Below are 21,898 nucleotides of genomic sequence, written 5' to 3'. Positions count from 1 at the left end.
TGGCTTGGTTTCGGTTTTAACCTAATCAAGATCTTCTACGCATTGAGCTACTATATTTCGCTAATATTTTGAACAAATAACACGGCAGCGGCGCGTCTCGTGGGCTAGACTAACAAAACATTAAAATGCAAGCTGGTGTGTAGCTGGTGTGTGGTGAGCGCACTGACGCTGTTGTCCTGTGGCTGCCGTCGCATCATCCAGGTGGATGCTGCACACTGGTGGTGGTTGAGGAGAGATCCCCAACATGATTGTAAAGCACTTTGGGTGTACAACAATACACAAAGCACTATATAAAATGCATCATTCATTCATTCATATTCCCATTATAATACTTGATGTGTAGAGTGGTGAGCGCACTGACGCTTCCTTCCTGTGGCTGCCGTCGCATCATCCAGGTGGATGCTGCACACTGGTGGTGGTTGAGGAGAGATCCCCAACATGATTGTAAAGCACTTTGGGTGTACAACAATACACAAAGCACTATATAAAATGCATCATTCATTCATTCATATTCCCATTATAATACTTGATGTGTAGATAAAGGTCTGGGGATTCGCATAAAGACATCTTGCTGGAGTTCATTGCTCTCTCATTTTTCTTCTCTTTTAACGTTACGGTGTGGAGTGCAGCGCACTGTGACAGGAGGCTTCAAGTGCACCATTCTGCACCCTGGATGTGCATAAGAGCTTTTTGTACATAAGAGCTTAATTCACATTATCAAAGTTTTGCACACAAAGATTATTAGAAGCTTTTATTTTTCTCATGATTTCTATCTTTTCATGAATGTATTTTGTAAGAATACAAATAGTTAACAGAATAAACCTGTTTAAATTGTATAATGTGCACCAAAGATTTTTTTTCAAGATATTGTTTCTGCTGCTAAATTATACAGTCAGCTAGTTTAATTTCATAGCTTATATATTTTTATTCAAATGTAGTTTTTCTCTGTAATGAGGAAGTGAGTATTTAGTGGATTATGTTTAACAAAGGGTTTAAAAAAAAGTATTGATACACAAACACAGTATTGATATTCTGTAGTGGTGTAGAAAAAAAAAATAGCACTGGTGTTGGATTGGTATTGGCCAATTCTTAGAATTTGGAATATTCCATGTAATCTTACACTGCAAAATAATAACTCAAAAAAGATTAAAAGATCATTATTTACTGAACCATTAAATTAATCACAATTATATAATGAAAGCCATAAAAAAAAAAAACACACAATGAATCGGCATAATTGTCATAACCGACAAAACCCTAAAACAGACAATTAATCGCAATAACTGTGACTATTTTTAGACAATTAATCGTCAGCCAAATTTAATAATCGTGACAACCCTAATTTATTCAGCAACCACAATCGCAAACAAATGTATTTGAACAGAGAAGCTCTGATTTGTGGTTTTGAATCTGGCAACTGCACACATGAAAGCTCGTTTAGTAGAGGCATGTACAGCAGTCCGCAATAATATTTTGTCTCCTTTATTTTAGGCATTTTGTCTTCTTTATTTCGAAAATAAATTGGTATAGTTTTTATTTTTTAAAATAGGCCTACATTTTAGTCTCGCCTTTTATCGTCAATGATATTGCACGTTGATAGTCACAGTTATCATTTATTGCCCTTATTGTTATCTCTTCTAAGTCATGGGGAAAAAACTTGTCAACAAACATTTTTTGTCATATTTTTCGTTAACGAAATTAACACTACTTATAATCTTTTGTCTGATTTCTCTAGGAAAGAGCTGTTTTGATCAGGCAGATTGACATTTAAACCGCAAAATCGTTGTGGCCACTTGCATTTTTGACCACCTCCGAATGTTGAAGTGGACTATTTTATAAAGCATTTTGTACTCCAATTACACCATTTCAAATGAATTGTCTGAAACTGATGTTAATACCAAGTGTAGCATTTGAACTTTAGTATCTAAGATATTTTTTCTGACTTTTTTTTTTTTTCAGGTTTCAGCTGATGTTCTCAGAGTGCTGTCAGCTACTGACTCTGAGCCCGTGGTGCTGTTTTGTTGTGGGGCTGTCAGGTTCCTGGACTCACTGCTTGCTTCCCCACAACAGCCCATAGAGGATGTTTTGACAGAGGATGAGATTATCAGGTCAGAGATCACAGATTTCTGACTATAACATCCCTTTTAAGCAGGGCTTTATATTATTAAATAGAGTTCTGAAAATTTACTGGCTGGGGTTTTCAGTTGGTGAGTCATAGCCTGTAAATGGTTTTGTTCTGATAGGGCTGCGAACAGCAGGCACAAAACTAAGGGTGCTCCGATAAGGATTTATTGGAGACGATCGCCGATTGTCGATCACAGGAAGCAGTATCTGCTAGGGCTGGGTAAAAAAATATAGATTTCTCAATTTTAATCGATTCTTATTTTTATGAAGCGATATTGATCCATAAATCTCAAGAATCGATTAGTCAAGCCTGTTTTCAGATAATGAACAGAACATTGTAGCGCGCCTCCCATCCAATAAATTGCAATAACAGCGGTTCCCACACTTAGACTTTACTTGGGCGGGCCGCTCGGGTATATTAACGGCCGCCCAAGTATATATGGAGAAACATTTTTGCTTTTATTATTTTTATTTTCGTACTTTATCCGCCCAAAATAATGAAACCATCCGCGATCGATTAACTAGTGGAAAATGTCCCCTCGCCCTACACGTTTCGTATCTGCTCGTTCTGTGTGCGCGAGAACGGTTTACTCCTGCTGACGCTCCCACGTGTGCTGCAGAGATGCGGCGGATGTTTCACAGACAAAAGCTTTGTCCAAATACCCACACTTGCGGTCTTGGCCACTTGAGAGCGCGTGCGCGTGACAGGAAGTAAGTGCGCAATTTTTTTATCCGCCCAAAATAATGAAACCATCCGCGATCGATTAACTAGTGGAAAATCTCCCCTTCTCCCTACACGTTTCGTATCTGCTCGTTCTGTGTGCGCGAGAACTGTTTACTCTCGCTGACGTTCCCACGTGCGCTGCAGAGACGTCACGGATATTTCACAGACAAAGACAGGGCTTGACAGTGCGGCCGCTTCAATCGCAAATAAAAAATAGATGTGTACGAACTGTAAAATGTATTCAAGGAGCACGTGTGCGAATAAAGCAAAATCCCTCCGGGTGAGTTTTCTTAAATTTAATGCCTTAAAATGTCTTCAATACATGAAATGGTAAAACAAACGTCTTAATGATCATTTTAAGTCGTCTTATATTTTGGGGATGGAAAAACATAAATCGCGATACAGCCTATCGATTATTAAACTTCAAAATGATTTCATAAAAAAAAAAAGAGCGCTGCAAGTTGCAGTGTCACAAGGCGGCGCTGTTGCGCTTTCAACAGTCTCGCGCAATTCAAGAAATTTAATTTAATTCTCTCTCTGTTGTATATTTGCTCATCATTCGTCTCGTGAAGCCGCTTTCATATTGCTGTTCACTCATCGGGTTGATGCTCAGGAAATGCTCCAGCACGGCCACCGCATGTAACTTTTAACAAGATTCACTTGTTTAAAACACACTAAATTGTATTAACATTTACTATATAACCATTATTTCGCTAACAAACATCTAAATAGATACAACTCTATGGAAATTAATTATTTATTATATCCGCGAGCGATCGCAGTTTGAGTATAGCTCTGTGTAAATGCATAGATAAACTGCGCTGTCAGCAGGCATTTCATAATCTAGAAGGACAAAAACATTATTAATAATTCTGATATAACATTCCAGTTGAGAAATGCAATAAAATACGATGTTTTGTTTGTTATATTCCAATATTCCAGAGAATATTATTCAGTGAATTAACATTATCCAGTGAATTATTCTTCACTCTTTAGCCTATTAAACAGCTTATAAACCTACTAAAACTGTAGTTTAAAATGAAGTTGATATGACTCCTGCCCTTTATTTATTTTCTCCATTTGAAAACATTAGACATTCTACATTTATTTTGCTTATTGTTAATATTAGTGTTGTTGCTGTTGATGCTTTTTATAAATAAAATGTTTTTTATTGTTGTAATATAAAATTAAATTTAACATGAAACACTGCTAATTTTCAACACTTAAAAAAAAAAAAGACTGATAAGAGGAAAAACCAAAGTGAAGTATGTTCTTACTTCACTCAGTCATTTATTTACTTTATAACAGTAAAAAAATATCGGTTCTGCATATTGGTTAACGGGCACATAAACATGCAAATAATTGGTATCGGTTATAAAAAAATCAATATCGGTCGATCTCTAGTTTTCTTTCAAGTTTGTTCTGAGGGCTCAATTTAAATAATTTGAAGACTTACCATAGTGAATCGGGGTAAGACAAAAACACAATTTTGAACACGTATTTATTTGCAGTTTTAAATATGGGTTCACTTGCAACAGCGCCATGGTTTGTGCAGCATATTGTTTTGAAGCTAATGCAAACAATTTTAATACTGCATTAGCTCACTACTTGATGTTCAGTGCTCATTTAAGTCAAGACCTGTTTAAATTAAGTGTAAGTTTCTTGTTTAATCCCTTTCACAGGTGGAGCACTATCATTAAGGCAGAGCACCAGCTTGTCATTTTGTTCAGCACAGAACAGGTTTTTTTTCTGATGTCTCTTTGAATCGTTGTGGATCTCTGTTCTGTCAGTGCATAATGAATGGAACCTATTAAATAAGCTCTAAATTTTTTCTTTTTTATATATTTAGAGAGGAGAGCACTGCCTGTATGTTCAGAGATTTAACCCCAACACTCTTATGAAACACAGATTTGAGACTGAACCTGGTTTCTCTGCACCTATTAACTTCTCTGCCACATGCAGGGGTAGTAACATACACCTTTTGTACTTATGTAAGTCTCTATTCATTTTATCATCTGACCCAAATTACAGTTTTGTACTACTAGCAACCTAACTCTACATTATTTCAGATTTGAATGGCAGTGTGTATGAGAGTGTGTTGCCATTCAGAAGTTCATCTACAGGAGCTGAAGTTGTCCAGGCCCTATCTCGCTCCTTATGTCTCAGTCTTCCTCTTGGGGAAGAAAAACTGATGTCTGGTGCTGCTGTTGTGCTTGATGAGGCTCATGTAGCTGTGGTTGGATTCCCCCACCCCTCTGCTGGAGCTTGTAAAGGTGATTCTTCATCTTCAAATATAATAATCCATTCTCTTCACTAGCGGTGTGCAGTATTATTGCAGACAATATATATGAAGAGTTCATTTGCAAAAACTGATTTAAAAAAAACTCAATTTTAATTTTTTTTTCAGAAATCACGTTTTCTTTATTGCGCATTCCAAGTAATATCAATCAAACTGCAGTTGGGTTGTTTTGATTAAGTAATAATAATTTAAACAACTACAGGTAATTTTCAAAATTAAAGTTAATTGAAAGTATGTTTTTTTTTACATATTAAAAGTTTGTTTTATATCAAAATCAGATAACTCCAACAGTCGTTTTTTGGCAAAAGCAGATTACTCCACATTTCATGTTTTAGAGTTAAAAAAAACACTAGTTTAATCTTTGTAATCCCCTCAGATGACAATGTAGATACCTGACAAACATTGTTGTTGTTGTAATCATAAACTGTATGAATGTGATTACACGCAATACACAGAGCTTTTCCCTCACCATTGTAATTTTTATTGTAATTAATCAATAAAAAAAATTATATAACGTCTAAATTAATATTTATAAATCAAATGATTTCGTAAATTGCATAAACCGTTATGAACAAAACAGCATTGTGTATTTATGCATAGCTTAATACAAATAGCCAAAGCGCCGATTACACGATTGCATTTAAAAACATATGTGAGACAGTGGAATGGAATAAAACCCCCACAAATTCTCGAGACATGTTCTCTAAAAGTTGAACCTTCTTTAACTTTACATGGCTTTCTATTCATCTCTTGTGCGAGACGCGAGTGGAACAGTCATAGTTGTGCGTCTCAAAAATGCGCTGAATATGCGTTCTGTGTGAATGGCTTGGTTTTGGTTTTAACCTAAACAATATCTTCTCCGCATTGAGCTTCTAGATTTCTCTAATATTTTGAATGGTAAACGCAGCAGCAGCGCATCTTGTGGGTTCAACTGAATAGACTAACAAAAACATTAAAATGCAACAACGACACTTACATCATCACCACCGCATCTCATGTGCCACTGATAAGGCTCCTTGACGCGTACACCTAAAATTTAAATACACTGTTTTTGCATTAGAATGCAAATTTTTATTTTAAATTAGACTAATTCCTTTTTTTGATTCACAGTCTCCTCAACGCAGGCAGGCACGGCACTCGTTTCAGCATATGTTTGAGTGTTCTGTCTGCTTGGCTGTCAAGATGTGTGTGAAACTATCGTGCGCTATATCGTAGGGCTGGGCGAGTCAAACACATTAGAAATTAGATATTCGTTAAATTTTTATTGTTTTATGTGCAGATCAAATAGGTCTTAAGGAAACTTCTGGCTTGATTGCATTTAAAAACATAAGAGACGCAGTGAAAGGGAATAAACCTCTACAAATTCGCGACATGTTTTCTAAAAGTTTAAACCATTTTAACTTTGCATGACTACATCTCTTGTTTGAGATTTTTATATCGTTATCGAAGAAGGTGTACCGTCGATAAATATCGATACCGTTTTATCACCCAGGCCTACTATATCGAACATTTTTCTTTTTCTATTTCTTTGATGGTGTACCGTCGATAAATACCAATACAGTTTTATCGCCCAGGCCTACTTATGTACTTTTGAAAATCCATCATGGGCCAACAGTCTTTCCTAATTTGAGGTTTGTTTATATATCTGCAGTCAACAAAAAAGTAGCTTTAATGTTCCCTTGTTTTCCCCCCCAAAGAGAGTGTTTTGAATTCAGTGTTTCGGTTTTATTGTTTTCCCCCATTAATTGTTGCTTACTAATGATATACTATATGAATTAATAACATATATTGCACTAGCTCACATTTGTTAATAAGACTTTCACAGACACAGACTAGTGCACACCCCTACTCATGAATGACATTGTGATTGTTTTTTTTTGTTTTTTTACTTCCCTCCACCCCCTTCCCTCTTTTATCACTCTGTATCTGATTGGTGCAATAATCATTGAGTTGTTGTCATCCGTAGATTACCTTTGCATCTGGAACACACATTTTCAAACTCTTCAGGCTTGTAAAGAAATGGCAGGAAGGATCTATAGTCAGGTGTGATTATTACTATTTTATATATTTATATTTCTTTTTAAACCTTTCATTAAAGCTGCAGTAGGATTGTGTTTATGAAACACATGTGAATGAAATTAAATTATATTCGTTATAAATGTGCTTCTGATTACAGGGTATCGATACAGCTGGCCCAGTATCGATATTGCGGCACGTGCGCTGCAGTGGACCGCGCTAAATTTGAATACAAGAACACCGTTTAAAACGGAGTAGAAAAAGTGCAAGGTTTCAAAAAAATTATGAATAGAGCATAATATATAGGCTACAACGAGGTTTGATCTGGCTGCAGAAGAACACAACCGGGGTTGCCTGATATGAAGAGATGTAATCCCCGAAACAGAGCTTCCCACTTGAGCAATACGGAAATATCTGCTAAATGTGTTAATTATCTTTGTCAACCTGGAAACCATGTTTGTGCGCGCTCTCTCCACTGAGGATAAACGCGTTCCTTCAGCGATTAAGCTATTTTATTGATAATATTGCGGGGCAGCGCTAAAACGTTTGTCTAAAGAATGTCCGTGCGCGCGCGCGCAGAGTGATCTGACTAAACGTGTGTGCGTGAGCTACAGTGAAGACCGCGCATTAGTTTAGAACTCTTCTAATTTTTATTTTTTAGACGTAGAGTGTGTTGATTTGTGCAATGATAACCAACCAGCAATGTTAAGATGATTTTAATATATTAGAATGAGTACATTACAATATAAATTATTAGAACGAGTACATTATTATATATGGGCTTAAAAACAAGATGCAAACAATCAGAATATTGGTACAGTTATAGTGGCCCTTCATAATGCAGAGGTCAAGTGCCTGTTCTGCCAATAGTAAGCAACGGCCCTATGGTATGCAGTGTTTAATAAACAGCTGTTTTACTAAATTCTTCTGAGGTGAAATTCAGTGCAGTCCCATATCGTGATATGTATCATACCGTGGCCTCTGTATCGGGATATGTATCGTGACTTTGCTGGTGATACACAGCCCTAGATAATTCCGCACACAGCTGCAATTCCAGGTTTTCAAACAGAGATGGTGACAAAGAGGCAAAACTTACGGACTGCAGCTTTAAGGTATACATAAGTTTAATCATGCAGTGAGTTAAACAGATAATTTCTCCTGAATACAGTTGTGGTGTTATTCTGGGAAGCTGTATGTCCCTCATGGGAAGATGCTCTCAGTAATTCCTTTTGATTGCCAGAAGTCATCTCTCGCAGCTGCCATGGGAAAACAGAAGCAGACAAGTCAGAGTGGTAAAGACTTTTCTGTTGAAATATGGAATATCTGCTCTATACTGTTCTAGAGCGACATATATTTACATTTACATTGTCATTTAGCAGACGCTTTTATCTAAAGCGACTTACAAATGAGGACAATAAAAGCAGTCAAAACTAACAAAAGAGCAACAATATATGTGCGCAGTACACGTAGCAAGGTGTATTTTATATATATATATATATATATATATATATATATACACATATATGAAATGTAAACATGTCAAAACAGAAAAACGTGTCAAATTACCTTTTGCCTTATCTTCAGCAGAATGCAGCTTTGTGACTTCCTGGACTTCCCAGTCTTGTACTGACGTCACACAGACAACAGAAATCAAGAGCAGAATGTCAACCAGAAATGTAAGCGACTTATCAATTATACCAGTTTTTCAGTTCAGAGTTCAGATTTTATAATGGGGATGTTCATGCTAGGCCAAATTCATGAATTTAATTACCAGGGAAAGCAAGAACTGATTAAAAAAAATGTGTACCTTGATTGCAATCTAACTAAATATATAAAAGCATCTACCAAATAGATAAATGTAAATTCAACTAAATTTGAAACCAGGGGTCAGCAACTTAAGGAATGGGTAAAGAGGGATAATCACTGGCACCAGAGTAATAGTGAGAGAGGTGTATGTATTTTAATTAGATATAGTCCCTCTCACCTGCATTACGATCTACATTTTGAGAAAATCCTTCCTCAGTCACACAGCCTGTTAGGAGCTATAAATACCCTTACACTGCACTTGTCAGCAAAAGCATGAAAGTATGATTTTGGGGAATTTTTCCCCCACAGTTTGGGGAAAAGGCCTAATTATAAAAGAACACTAGGCTTGTTGTGCTTGTATGTAGGGCAGCATAATTTGTCCCAGAATTTTGTGCTTGTATATTGGTATGACTAATAATAATAATTGACTATTATTCATACTAAATAAAAAATATTATAAAAAAAAAATACTATTTTAATGACAGTATTACATTATTAATAATAGCAAATATAGTATTTATGAATAAATATATAATTGTTAGATGATATTAATTTATCAGAACACTATTTTACAGACCACTGCAGGGTGACCAGTCAATATGCAGGTTGCCTATAACTATAAATCATTAGAAAGGTCTAAGGTTTTATTATAAAATATATTATGATAAATATCTATGAGAGTATTTTCTTTTTGTCAGGAGGTATGCAAAATCAAAATCGAGTCCATGTCTTCATCCACTGAGTACTTTTTGTACACTTCTGTACACTGAAGAAAAACATATGGATTATCTTATGTTTACTTCAAATTTCTTTAGAGGGAACTATTATTTTCCTATTTTTACCCAAAATAGGGTAGTGTGAGCATTATTGAGCACTTTAGACACATAATATGTTTCATACTGGAAGCCAAAGTGTGCCCTTGTGCAGAAAGTCAAAATATGCCATCATTTTGCTCATGATTTGTGGCAAGCTTTGTGTATGCTTGAGCACACATCCTCTGCACTCACACTCAGCACTGTACTCAGCCCACTCTTGTACTCGCTCATCCTCATTGTAATCCTCAAATTTGCTGACGATACAACTATACTAGCACTCATCACTGATGGTGATGAGACATCCTACAGAGATTAAGTTAATGCACTCACAGTATGGTGTGCTGAAAACAATCTCTCTCTAAACGTCAGCAAGACCAAGGAGATGATCATGGATTACAGGAGGTCACAGAGAGATGGTCACGTTCCCATTCACATCAATGGAGAGGAATTAGAGAGAGTCAGGAGCTACAAGTTCCTTGGCATTCACATCTCTGAGGATCTTTCCTGGAGCCCACACTCAGAGATCATAATGAGAACAGCCCTTCAGTGTCTCTCTCTACTTCTGTAGAGGCTGAAGAGGTTTGGCATCTCCTCTGACATCATGTCAAACTTCTACCACTGCACTATAGAGAGCATTCTGACCGGCTGCTTCACTGTATGGTATGGCAACTGCTCTTCTTCCGACCGAAAAGCTCTTCAGATAGTGGTGAGAACAGCAGAGCTCATTCCTGGACACAAACTCCCGGCCTTACAGGACATCTATCAAACACGCTGCTTGAGAAAGCCCCGCATCATCATCAAGGACTGCACTCACCCTGCTCACCACTTTTTTGCCACACTGCCATCTGGCAGACGCTTACGATCCATCCAATCACGGACTACCAGACTGAAGAACAGCTTTTATCTTCAAGCCATCAGACTGCTTAACAGCCAGCTGTCCTTCGTCTAGACCTGCAATCACTTATTGACAAAACTTTAAACACTTTACTTCTGCCACTTTGGACACTGAGACTTTTTACTCAGGACTACTTACTGCTCTTAAGGTTTACTATTTATTGTATTGTACTGTTACTTTTGCTGCGACACTCTACACTGACACTGATCTACCTCAGTATTTTTATCTCAGTACCTCAGGACTACTTAATACTCTTAACACTGTCTACCCTTATTTTATCCACTTATTTGTATTGATTGCTCTGTCTGTATTTATTGTTCTGCCTGTGGAATAGCACATGGCACTTTAATATCTTAGTGCCCTCCACTTATGTCTATATTGTGTATGTTCATATATACCATTTGATTATGTATGGTCCTGTAATTGTCATTGTATGTCTGAGCCTCATCACAAGCATTTCAATGCCCAGTTTTCCCCGTGTTAACTATGCAAATGATAAATGAATGCCTCTTCACCTCTTGAGTGTGGAATAGGCTACATATTAAAGGCCCCGCAAATATAAACATGCAATTAGTCGACTAATGGCTTAAATGAACCAATACTAGTTGACTAGATAAATCTTTAGTCGGGCAGCCCTAATAAAAATGTAGATCAAGATTGTGAGCTGCCTAAAGATTCCCACCCCTACAAATACAGTTTGATAGGGTCACATTGGAAATCTTGTATTGAAATTAAAAAGGGACTTTTAGGATTTTGAAAGGTTTAAAACAAATGTAATGCTGGGATAACATGGGTCATCAGGTTTCAAATTACTTTTAAACTTAACCAGAGTATGTGAGCAGAGTGGAGCGGCAACAATTTCTCTTCCACACCCCAAGCATTCAATAATCGTTCCGCTGTTGAAGTATCTTATAGTATTATAGTGTGTTCACCATTTCCCGCTCCTCGCTCAACTGAACAGAAACCACACGCTGCCTTCACTCCTTGATGAAATTTGCGGATAAAGTATTATGATGCTCCAGTCAAAGTCACGCTGCTCCACTCACATACTCTGAATTTAACATAACATCAACTTTTTTTTCCCCCCCTTAAGTTTCCCCAGCTGCCAGTTTTTACTGTAAATTTAACAGAGCAGTGAAAGATGGCGCCAGGATGTTTGCCGGCGTGCCGTCACAGTCTGTTTTTACCTGTTTTAGTATTTTGTTTCCTTGTTTGTTTTATTACGCGCTCTGTTTGCTCCCCTCTGGTGTACGATCGCTTAACTTTTCTGAATATTCGGTCGGCGGTGTCTGATTGTCTGTTTCGCGATACCAGAGAAGACTGCCTTCCGTAGACACAGTATTTGCCTGTGCCAGTTGCACTGAGAAAGGTTTGTTACCTGCCTGGATGTTTGTGCCTGTGGAGGAAACGCCGAAGGAAGCGTGGGAAGCGCGCTGGAGGCCTCGTGAGATCAAAGAAGACCAGGAGGTTTCCATTTATCGTACCACCGTCCTCCGTGGCAGAGGTCGAGGAGGTGAACCTGAGATGTTCATATCTTGTGCCTGTCTTCCCGCCCCCGGTGTCGATGTCCCGGTCCTCGCGGATGGTTTGCGCCAGGCGGCGGTCGGCCGCTCGTGGAGTTAACCACTTAAACCTTCGCTCCTTACGTGACGGGAATCCGGTAAACTTTTTCGTTCAATCTTCCCTATCTTCTTCTGACACCACTCCAGTGACAATGGCGTTGATAAACGCGAGATCTCTGGCAAATAAAACTTTTATTCTGAACGATCTCTTTGCCTCTCACGAACTTGATTTTTTATTTGTTACTGAGACTTGGCTTAACGCTGGCGACACGTCTTCACTCTCTGAACTCTCTTCTGCTGGTTGCAGTTTTTTCAGTACCCCTAGGTCCGTTGGCCGGGGTGGGGGTCTTGCAGTTGTTTTTAAAGAAAAGTTTAAATGTAGACTTTTACCCTCAGACTCTTTTTGTTCGTTTGAATCTCAGCTAATTACATTGAATTCTTTTAAGTCTGTGCTATGTGTTTTAATTTATAGACCCCCAAACTCTCATGGGAATTTTACACAAGAATTCTCTGAACTGTTATCTGCAATTGTCCCCTCTTTTGACAATTTTAATTTTGGGGGATTTCAATATACTTGTGTGTTGCCCGTCAAAGCCCGTGGTAAGAGATTTTAAATTTATTAGTCATTTGGTCTTTTACAGCGTGTTTTTGGTCCACCTCATGAGCATGGTCATAGCAGGAGGGCTGAACGTAAATGGCTTAAAGATAAATTACAGGTCTCTTATGAGATTTTGAAGAACTGTCTGAATGAATATCAAAGGGCTGTCAAATTAGCTAGAGCAAATTATTTTTCTGCCATTATTTCCAGAAACTGTCATAATTCTAGAGTACTTTTTTCTACTGTAAACGCTGTGCTCAATCCTGTTGCCACCCCATCACTCATTCCTTCTGTTGATATATGTGAAGCATTCTTAAAAATTTTTATTGGTAAGGTCGCTGGAATTAGATCTCAAATTTCATCTGCTAGCAATGAGCTGATCACTCCTGCCTATCCTATTAATCAGTTGACAAGTTTTTTGCCTACTTCTCTACAGCAGCTTAAAGATATAATTGCGCATATGAAGCCTACTAGGTCTCCAGGTGATGTCATTCCTTCTTTAAGAAGGTTTTTGACACTATTGGTCCAAGTATTCTGACTATTTTGAATAGTAGTCTGTCATCTGGTGTTGTTCCCGCTAGTTTTAAGAATGCTGTTATTCAGCCCCTCCTTAAAAAAAAATGGTTTAGATCCCTTTAACGAGTAATTTTCGCCCCATTTCGAAGCTGCCTTCTGCCCTAAGATATTGGAAAAAATTGTGTTGGAGCAGTTAAATGTTTTTTTAAAGAGGAATATTAGATAGATTCCAGTCTGGTTTTAGAGCCGGCCACAGTACAGAGTCTGCTCTTTTGAGGGTCTCCAATGATATCTTTGTGTTGTTCTCATTTTGTTAGATCTTACTGCAGCATTCGATACAGTTGATCGCGATATACTTATTGCTCGTCTCAAGATTCATGTTGGTGTTCAGGGCTTAGCCTTAAAATGGTTCTCTTCTTATCTGAAGGATAGGACTTTTTCAGTCAGTTTAGGTGATTACTCTTCTTCTACTGCTCCTCTTGTCTGTGGGGTTCCTCAGGGCTCTATTCTGGGACCAATTTTATTTTCTCTGTATATGTTGCCATTGAGTTTTATTTTTGAAAAATTTGGGATTCATTATCACTTGTATGCGGATGATTCACAAATTTATTTGCCATTTAAACAGGACCATAAATGTGCTTTGCAGTCTCTGCATCAATGTCTGACAGAGGTTAAGTGCTGGTTGGCAAATAATTTTCTTCAATTGAATGAAGATAAGACAGAGATGATTTTATTTGGTAATAAGGGTTATGTTAATGATATCTATGACTGCCTGGGGCAGTTTCCTGGGAAGAAACTGTCCTGTGTAAAAAAACCTTGGTGTCATCTTTGACTCTGAGCTCAAATTTGACCGACAAATTAATGCTGTTGTTAAAAATAGCTTTTTCCATCTAAGGTCAATATCTAAGCTGAAGTCCATCCTCTCTTTTGAAGATATGGAGAAGGTTGTTCATGCTTTTGTGTCATCTCGTTTGGACTATTGTAATGTGTTGTATCTGGGTTTGAATCAGCTCTCTCTCTCTCGTTTGCAGCTTGTTCAGAACTTGTGCCAGACTTTTAACAAGTACAAAGGGGAGAGAGCATATTACTCCTGTGTTAATCAAACTGCATTGGTTACCTGTACGATACAGAATTCATTTCAAAGCGTTGCTGTATGTTTATAAGGCTGTGCATGGTCTATCACCTGACTATGTTACTGATTTAATTAGTGTCTGTCAATCCAGCAGATCTCTGCGCTCAAATGAACAACTACTCCTAATGGTTCCGCGATCTCGTCTAAAATGTAGAGGGGATCGTGCTTTCTCTGTGGCAGCTCCTAGGCTCTGGAATGCCCTTCCTCTGTCTATTAGAACTTCTCCAACTTTGGGTGTTTTTCAGAGTTCGCTTAAAACTCATTTGTTTTCTCTAGCTTTTGACAATGTTTTTTAGCTGTGTATGATATTTGTTGTTACTATTATTATTTATTTCTTTTTATTTTATTTTACTATTATTATTTTTCATTTGTTTTTATATTATTCTTATTATTCTTATTTTTTTTCCCCCTTATCTTTTTCTGTACAGCACTTTGGTTCCAGTCGTGGGGTTGAAAGTGCTTTATAAATAAAGGTTGAGTTAAGTTAAATACAATATATAATGAAAGTTGCAGACCCCTGTGACAAAAAAAAAAAATTATTACTTAATGTAAATTGTGTATATTGAACTTTGTTGTTGTTTTTTTTTTGTGTTTTTTTTTTGTGTTTTTTTTTTTTGTAGGAAACATTCAACTACTGCATGATCAGTTTATGATTCAAGCATGTGTGTTAGTACTTTCAGTTGAAAACCCTCTCATATGTACATGTCGGAGAGCTCATTGTTTTATATATATAAAAAATTTAAAAATTTGAGAATTTATTGTTTGTGCCCTTGAACATGTTTTTAATCAGGTTAATTAAAAATTACGTGGTTTTTACAAAAAATCAAATATTGATTTTAATATTTTCTTTTAAATTGTTTGATTATACTGTACATATAGATGTGCTTTGGTTCTATCTTTTGTCACTTATGATGTTTTTTTTTTACTGTTTTTGCAGAATATCAAGTCTGCACTGACAGTGGATCAACTCATTCAACATATTAAGGTATGCCTCAGCCTTTTTTTATTTTTTTATTTTTTTTTTGTAACTTGAAACATTCAAGAGGTTAGCAATAGCAAGCTAGCTTTGACAGCATATAAGGGGAGAGGGCCCATCCACCCTTCAGATATCTCTCCAAAGCCACACTTCCTCCAAAACACGACGTTAACAGCCAGAACAGAGTGCAAAGCATCATGAGAGACGCTGTCATCAAAAGTAACAGTCAGTATCTGGTGTAGCGACCATCTGATTTAATTACAGTACATCTCATCCTCATGGACTGGACTGCACTGTCTTAGGTGTCTTACTTTTACGGACATTGCAGTTTATTGGTTAGTTTGCTCTGGCCAAATATGCAGTCCTCATGCCTCCCTTCAGCAGGCCTATTGCATGCAGGTGAGCAGAGACCCTAGGTATCTTTCTTCTGGTGTTTTTATTTATGGAAAACATGTAAACCCTTTCCAATTTACAACTTTTTGGGATTTTACTAAATTATCTTTAAAATGCAGTATCCTGAAAAAGGGACGTTTGTTTGTTTATAATTTTTTATTTATTTATTTGCTGAGTTTGCATATATATATATTCAAGAACCTTTGCACATGGATTGTGTTCATTAGGTTGTGATCATGCAGTGTGTGTTTTTTGCTAGACTAGTGCGGTAGAGGATGTACAAGCAGAGGTGGGTGAGTTTATTCGTCGGACTCCTCAGGCTGACCTCCAGCTGGCAGCAGGCAGGGTGGCATTAGAGCTAGTTTCAAGATCCCAGACAGACGCCAACTTCTACCCTCAGTGTGCATTTCTACTGCTGCTGGAGACTCGGTACCTCTGCTACAGGTTTGAACTCACCTGCTCAGCCCCTGTCTCCCATCTCCAAGTGTTTTGTGTAACTATGCTCATCGTCTTTTGTTTATTTTTTGGAAATGTAGTGTGTGCCCTGAACTACTCTCATTGGCCATGGTGAAGAAAGATTTCCATCTCTGTCAGATTGCGTTCCAAATATTTTCTGACATTCCTGAAGCTGTCACCTGCGCTTGTCTCAAAACTATTCTCAGGTGAGTTTTGTGCTGACATTAAGACATTTACACCCTTAATAACTGAGCCATAATACTGTATTTTCCAGAATGTCAGGTTTTTTTTAATAAGAAAATACGTGCACATGCAACAAATTTCAGTTCCTTACACACACACCACTTGAACCAAAAATAATCATTCATAAAGTTTGAAAAGGTTGAAGCGAATTACAAGTGTTCACAGTGGGCTGTTTAACATTAATCTTGTGTCATAAAAGCATAAAAGCCGAGGTGCAAGTACATTTAACCACTTACATTACTCAGCCGAATGCTCAAGCGCTCTTCTTTGTGAGCGTTTTAGTGTGCGGTTAAAAACTAGCCTAGATCGCCATCTGCTGTGAAAAACTAAGCTCAGAATCGATTCCAGAGAGAATCGCAATGCATTCGGAGAATGGAATCGATTTATCGTTGCACCCCTACTTATTTTTGTATGTATTGTGTCATGCGACTTGTACACCGATGCAACTTTTGTTTTTGTTTTTTTCCCTCAACAATGTGCAATTGCACCTTTTGTCCCGGTGAAAATTATACTAAGGTGCAACTTATTTTCCGGTAACCCAGAAACACTAAGGTTTTTTTCTTTTATTGCACAAATGCCTTTTGAAAAGAACTGATGTAAAACAATCTTTTTAATCCTTTGTCTGACTATAGTACTCCAGACTTGGAGATGGAGACTGTGAATCTTGACACGGACAGTGTAATTTTTATGAAAGAGCTGACTCGGGCACAGAGTCGATCAGATGAGGAGGGTGGGCAGCTGAACGGCTTCTGCCCCCCAGCACTAGAGAGTGATGTCTCTGATACCCCCAGCAACAAGCTACAAAGAGATCCCTTGGCACTGGATACGAGCTGTCCTGTGGGGTTACACAAGGGTGCCCTTCTGTATCCTTCGCAATTACTGGTTTATAGAAAATGAAGAAAAAAAAACCTTATGCCTTTTTTGTGTTGTTCTGGTTGCATGTTTTCTTTAACTTGACTGATAGAAATGAGGTTCTGCAGACAGCGTACAGTGACAGATCACTGCTGCCACATCTAAAAGATCTCACGGTTCCACAGGTCATAGTGAGTATCTGACAAACCAACACATCTAGCCTATGTTTGGTATACAGTAGGGATGCAACGATACCGTTTTTTCAGATCCGATCCGATAAAGAAAATTCTACGTATCGGCCAATTCCGATCCAATCCAAAACCAGCGCAGTTTATTTAAATCAATGTAGAATTTCTATACTTCTGTGTTGTTGACCTGATCTTCACTCTTTTGTGTGTTAAACACAATCTACTAAATATAAACAACTTCATTTTAATTAAAAATAACAAATGAAAAAAATATATAACCATAATCTATGACAAAAATACTATTATAAACTAGGTTAGTGGATAATTTACCAGCAAAAGTTATTCTAGAATAAAAATCATGAGTGCACAATTTTATAAAATCTAAACATTTAGTGAAATAACATTATCTAGTTGGGGAACAAATAAAAGTGAATAAGTGTAGGACTAAATCTGGTAAAATGTTACATTGCTCTTTGTATTGTTGTAAAATACATTAATGAAAACAAGTAAATGCATTTATATATGAATATAAACTATAAAATTAAAATAAATGTATTTTAAATGTATAGCACAGTAATGATGGCAGCAACATATGATAGATGGGGGTCCTACTGTATCTGTTGCTGTCTCCATTACTGTGCTATACATTAGATTATTAATAGCATTTCTTGTTCTGTCCTATCATAGGACAGAACAAGAAACACTAATCTTTCATTGTGCTGCTCTGTATTGGAGCTTTTCGTATTATAATACTTTTGCACAAAGCGCTAGTGCATATCGCGTGCGCAGAATGATGCGCTTGAAGCAACACGGAGTCACAGCGTGCAGCGCTCCGCATAGCGAAGTTCAAAGCACAAAGAAAAGAGATATTGATGCGTAGTTTTTTTTTTATCTGTGTGATTTTTTGGCCTTTTCTTTTAACGGTTTTAAATCTGTTACTGTGTGCGCTTGGAGTGTTTCATCATCTTGACTGTCGTAACCGAACGCAACACGCAGTATGAATGCTGAATGGAGGATGACAGACAGCTGCAGCGGAGAGAAGAGTTTACGTGAACTTGAATTTAACGACTTATATATATTCATCTGTACCTCACATTAACTCTTTCCCCGCCATTGACGAGTTATCTTGTCTTTTAAAAGAAAACGCTTCCCGGCCAAAGACAAGTTTTTACGGCTTTTTGTGTTTTCACTGTTATACACTCGGGGGCGCTATTACACATCTTCTGAAGTACAAAACCTCCTGAACAAAAACACACCTGAACAGGACGGAGAAACGAGCAATCTCTTATGTAAACAGATGCATATGAAAAATAATGCAATCATCAGCAATAGACAGCATACAAATGAAAATTGCATAATGTTATGGAGTAAAATGTTGATCCAGGAAGTGGTATATGTCTGTGCAAGCTTTGGAGGTGTTGATGGAAGCGATTTACTGGATTTATGCTTTGATAATTGTACTGAATATCATCCAGATGTAGTTTTTGATAAAAATGTGATTTTCTCACCATTTTGCTCAAAATTATGCATTTTTTATGTAACCTACCTATATTCAAGTGTTGATAAAAGAAGAATACTTTAAGCTAGAATAAAACGGATTCTTTTTGTTTAAAAGTAGAAGCTCTGACCTTTATTTTGGAACGGCTTCTGAACACTTGGACTTTGACTTTATGGTGCTTTATAATGTTTTTGTGCTTTCATGGGGCTTACCAATAACGCAGAATAGTATATGCAGAATATCGGATTTGGATCGGTCTCGTCTGACCGATATCCGATCTGGCAGAAAATGCCAGTATCGGAGCCGATACCGATACTGAGTATTGGATCGATGCATCCCTAGTATACAGTGTCCTATTATTTAGTCCCCTAAATTGTGGTACAGAGGTAGTTGCCTTACTAACTTTGTTTATTACAGGACCAATGGGAAGAATATAATCTTTGATGATATGTTCTGTCTCAATTCATATTTTTTTTAAGGTCTTTTTACAGTATCTGAGGTTTCTTTATTTTAAATATTCTCATGATGCCCACAAACAAATCCGAGCTTTACGGACCCCAAGTATTTCTCAGGTCTGTCACCAAACTGTGAATATTATTTTAAACATTAACTATTGTTCGCATTGCATATTGTTCGTTTAAGGTTGGTGTTTTTTTTTTTTTTTAAAGATCATAGACTGGGTTTGCTTACTACTAGATGCTCATTTCACCGTCTTGGCTGTGGCACCAGAAGCCAAAAGATTGGTCTTTGATCTTCACAAGTTCGTGAGATCACAGGTAGGGCATGTTCCTTATTGTTGATGGAATATTACAATTCTGTGCTTTTTATTTTATAAAGCTGAAATTACAATGAAAAATTTCTTGCAACCCTTTTCAGGTAAAACTGTATGCTGAACTGGGCAAAATTGAGGGAAGTCTTCAAGTGCTTAAAAATTCCAAACAGTCTGAAGATTTTGGCATGTATGCCATACATGTAATTGAGCTCTTTTAGATTACTTGCACAGATTATTTTTAATAAAATGTGCCCTATTTTCTGCCTGTTATGAAATGTATTATGAAATTACTGAAATAAAGCTTTGCAGTATATCATGCACAATGTGTTTTATTCATGTCTGTAGGGCTGCAACAAACGATTATTAGAACGATTAATCGACTAATCATAGATTATTTCACTGATTAAATCTGCAGTCCGTAACTTTTTTTGGTTAAAAATGATCCAAAATCTATTTTTGTGCAAGTACATAACCAGCCAGTGTTCAAAACTATCGCCTTACTTTAGAAAACTTTATTACAAACTTACCGTTGTGAATCGAGCTAATTTGAGTGATTTTCGCGGGAAATTCGAGCTTGGCTCTGCGTCATTACGTCATATCTGTAAACTAGACTTGTGCCGGTATTCGGTAATGCGATATATCACGGTAATGAATATGCACGATATTGTTATCGTGGGCACTTCTAAATACCGTGAATAATTGCATATTACAAATTATTCCGAATTTTGAATGCATTTTAAGAATACTTTTCCCATCAACTGGTCAAAATGCACAACACCGCTGTATTTTAAATGTTCAGTTATTTTTGTTATAAGAAAAATTTTATTAAACCTGTTATGCTGTATTATGACAGCACTTTTTTAAAACTAAATTTCAATATCGTGATAATACCGCATACCGTGATAAAAGCATTAGCAATTAATCGCAACATGAAAATTTGATACAGGCATATCCCTACTGTAAACATGAAGTTGTCCCGGCTAGTATGCTATATCGCAGCGGTTCTCCATTCCAGTCCTCGCGTACTCCCGCTCTGCACATTTTGTATGTTTCTCTTATTGCTTCAGACGTTTGTTATATTTGACTGTAAGTGCCCTGCGAAGTGGACATTACCGGATATTCCGCCATGATTCCAGTTTGAAGGGAGCGTATATGTTCCATACAAAGGGCATTTAAGTGTGCGAGACTTGAATTTAAATTGTATTTATTTACAGAGGTATATTATATCCCACTTCACGCTTCTCTAGTAAGTTTTTGTATGTGTGTGAAGACGCTGCAGGCAGCGGCGCAGCGCAAATCTGTAAATGAATATTCTGAAGTGAAGTAAACTTCAACGGATTTCCCCTGCTCAGGGAGTAGGGAGCAATGGACACTGTGTAGGGACCATGTCAATCGGAACACAGTTCATGCACGGAGCTCACTTCTAACGAGATGATGATCTGAATCAGGCGTGTTAACAAAGAGACATGCAGAGCGGGGGAACGCGAGGACTGGAATTGAGAACCGCTGCTATATCGCATGTGAGGAATGCTGCAGATGAGAGAGAGGCTGCATTCGAAACCGCATACTCACTTACTTAAATTAAGTACCTACTCATTATGTACTTAACGAGATTTGGCTGTAGAGTACGTACTCTTTTAGCACTCGTTGAGTATGAATGCGATCCATACTTCATCTGCCATGTTGACGTTATCATGTGACTTAAGAAGTTACAAGCGCAACAACTTAAAGAGGTCATATGATGCAATTTCAAATTTTCCTTTCTCTATGGAGTGTTACAAGCTGTTCGTGCATAGATAAGATCTTAAAGTTGCAAAGACTAAAGTCTCAAACCCAAAGAGATATTCTTTATAAAAGTTAAGACTTGTCCACGCCCTCCTAAAACGCCTCGTTTCAACACGCCCCCTATAAAAGTTAAGACTTGTCCACGCCCTCCTAAAACGCCTCGTTTAAACACGCCCCCACATGTCTATGTCACTGTGTGGGAACATTTGCATAACACCGCCCAAATGTTCACGCAAAGAAAGAAGGTG

At 37.4% G+C, this 21,898-nt stretch overlaps 1 protein-coding gene across 1 annotated transcript in view; it reads left to right on the top strand.

Moving 5' to 3' along the window:
• LOC107728513 (nucleolar protein 11-like) overlaps positions 1-20,152 on the top strand; it is a 24,344-nt gene extending 4,192 nt beyond the window's left edge. The window contains exons 2-16 of the mRNA XM_016538717.1: positions 1,960-2,108; positions 4,531-4,588; positions 4,698-4,839; positions 4,918-5,121; positions 7,114-7,190; positions 8,332-8,455; positions 8,748-8,839; positions 15,425-15,472; positions 16,116-16,300; positions 16,393-16,518; positions 17,188-17,418; positions 17,520-17,598; positions 19,573-19,665; positions 19,762-19,869; positions 19,970-20,152. Coding sequence (XP_016394203.1) covers positions 1,960-2,108; positions 4,531-4,588; positions 4,698-4,839; positions 4,918-5,121; positions 7,114-7,190; positions 8,332-8,455; positions 8,748-8,839; positions 15,425-15,472; positions 16,116-16,300; positions 16,393-16,518; positions 17,188-17,418; positions 17,520-17,598; positions 19,573-19,665; positions 19,762-19,869; positions 19,970-20,083 — 1,830 coding nt within the window. The 3' untranslated portion in view covers positions 20,084-20,152. The remainder of the gene's footprint in view (positions 1-1,959; positions 2,109-4,530; positions 4,589-4,697; positions 4,840-4,917; positions 5,122-7,113; positions 7,191-8,331; positions 8,456-8,747; positions 8,840-15,424; positions 15,473-16,115; positions 16,301-16,392; positions 16,519-17,187; positions 17,419-17,519; positions 17,599-19,572; positions 19,666-19,761; positions 19,870-19,969) is intronic.
• Positions 20,153-21,898: the final 1,746 nt, after the last annotated feature.

Source organism: Sinocyclocheilus rhinocerous, unplaced genomic scaffold, assembly GCF_001515625.1.
Source record: "Sinocyclocheilus rhinocerous isolate Xijiao unplaced genomic scaffold, SAMN03320098_v1.1 scaffold2442, whole genome shotgun sequence".
NCBI classification, from domain to species: domain Eukaryota; kingdom Metazoa; phylum Chordata; class Actinopteri; order Cypriniformes; family Cyprinidae; genus Sinocyclocheilus; species Sinocyclocheilus rhinocerous.
This window is presented reverse-complemented; position numbering and strand designations above follow the sequence as displayed.